Source organism: Castanea sativa, chromosome 3 (genome assembly GCF_040712315.1).
Source record: "Castanea sativa cultivar Marrone di Chiusa Pesio chromosome 3, ASM4071231v1".
Classification (NCBI taxonomy): domain Eukaryota; kingdom Viridiplantae; phylum Streptophyta; class Magnoliopsida; order Fagales; family Fagaceae; genus Castanea; species Castanea sativa.
This window is the reverse complement of record NC_134015.1, coordinates 5,075,944-5,078,085: the sequence shown is the minus strand read 5'-3', so window position 1 is coordinate 5,078,085 and position 2,142 is coordinate 5,075,944. Positions and strand designations below refer to the sequence as shown.

The 2,142-nt window shown below is 37.2% G+C and overlaps 1 protein-coding gene across 1 annotated transcript; it reads right to left on the bottom strand.

Moving 5' to 3' along the window:
* Positions 1-696: 696 nt before the first annotated feature.
* On the bottom strand, positions 697-1,913 carry LOC142628374 (uncharacterized). Its single transcript, XM_075802486.1, has 2 exons — positions 1,486-1,913; positions 697-1,180 (listed from the first exon to the last, which is right to left on the bottom strand). Exons 1-2 carry the CDS (start codon positions 1,911-1,913, stop codon positions 697-699), a joined length of 912 nt encoding a protein of 303 aa, XP_075658601.1.
* Positions 1,914-2,142: the final 229 nt, after the last annotated feature.

Here is a 2,142-nt window from a genome sequence, read left to right as displayed (position 1 = left end):
ATTAAATCATGCATAATTGAGCTTTCATAGAAATAACAGTAATAGTAATAATATCAGTGACGAAATCTAATGACATAAAAGATGTCAATAAACATGTAAATCTATAATAACTTAAAATGCTATTGAATCTTTGCATTCTTGTTTTGACTCTAATTGCTCATTTCCCTCTTGAAAATAACAGATGCTCACCTAATGCAGAAGAAGAAGACAAAGACAATTAATGTGAGCTCAAGAAAAATGAATGCAATCAGAATTGCATAGAAATAGAAATAGAGGTTAAAGTAGTCATACACAGCTGATAAGAAATACTAGAAGTTTTCCTTTTAGTTCCAGAATTTGTTCATCAACTCTAAACTTTATGTTCCACACTGAAATCCAACTTCCGTTGCTAAACAATGTACTACCATAAAACATTGAAAACTGAAAATTCCTATTATCAACAAGCTCATTGTTTCTAACAGAAGTGGACAAGGCAAGGTACGACCACACACAAACAAGCATGAGTTGGTACAATGTATTTACATTACATTTGAACCATGATGATAAGAAAGAGCATTGAAAAAGAATTACTACATTTTCATTTGATGAAAATTAACACCACATTTTTCCTTTTTATAAACAATACCAGTGGATGTAGAAATTACATTGAGCACATTGATAGATCAACTCTACACAAGAACCATTACATTTGTTACATCAAGGGTGATCTTTATTTTCCTCAACGAAAGTAAGAGGGTGTGAGTGGCAGTCAAATGTGTGAGCACCTCCAAACTTGTAATTTGGGTATTTCCCAATAATACAATTTGGATGAGTGGGATAACTGCAATCCTCACAGTAGTAAAACCAATACTTTAAGTCTTGCCGTTCTTCTTCACAGATATCGCAATAATATTCACCAGAGTCATCTTCAACTCTATAACTGAGAGTGAAGGGATGCTCATGTTGCCCATATCTTGTGGTATGTGGTAATGTAGCACACTGAAAGTCCAGTACAAATTCACAAGTGGTACAACGAAATACTTGGCATCTTTCGTTATCACAACAATTGCATTTCTGTGTATGTGTTGTGTTGGAGAGGATAAGTCGATGCTCATGACCTTCATGGGTAAAGATGTCCGATTTCAAACTACATACAACATCGAGATCAAACTCGCATATAGTACAATTGTAGGTGAAGCCACTGCAATTTTGGCCACAAGCACTACACAAAAACAACTTACTCCTATAAGGTGACTTTGGGAGGAGGGTGAGTGGGTGTTGATGAAGTGGGTGTTTCTTTTTTTTGGGTAATTTAACACAAGATTCATGAAGACAAAAACCACACTTTACACTACTATAAAACGGAGGGAGAATGTCTCTTACACAACCATTGCATTTTTGGTTATTTAAAACGTCATTAGTAAGCATTAAGTCATTCTCATGACTGAAATGTTTGATTTCTATGGCTATTTGAGTTCCGTCCTCCCCAATATTGAATTTGTTGACTTTGTAAGTTCTAAGTCAACTAATTCATCGAGTTCTGGAACTTCATCCTCATCTTCAAATTTCTGCATATCTATATCCTCCCTGTTTTCCTTGAATATAGCACAATCAAGATGGGCAACAAAATCGCATTTAGAGCAATAGTAAAGCCCATAGCGTGTGTCCAGTTTTTGAACACAGAGTTGGCAAATTCGGGGGTCGGGTTGAAGGAATTCAAGAGAAGAAAGGGTGAGGTGGAGGAGGTGCTTGTGACGCATAACTTTGACACTGCGTGGAAAAGAAGCACATGATCTATGAATCCATAAACCACATGGTTGACACATATAGGGCATACCTTTGTCTTTGTCTTCTTTGCCGCAAATGTCGCAAGTGAAGGTGATCCACTTCCAAAAGGGGGTCAGAGGGTGGTGGTGGAATTCAGCTTCCACCATGGTGGTAGGGGTTAAAGAAGTGCATGTGATGTGAAGGTTGAAGTTGCTGCGGGAACACCGATAAGTGTATATACCTTTATATTCTTTGCAGAGTTCGCATTTGTAAAATTGTCTCTCATCGTCATCGTCTTCATTTTCGTTTTTGTCTTCATATATCTTTGGAGAAAAGAGAATAAGAGGATGGATTGGGTGCAAGGGATGGTGCAACCCAAGAGGTACTTCCGCACAT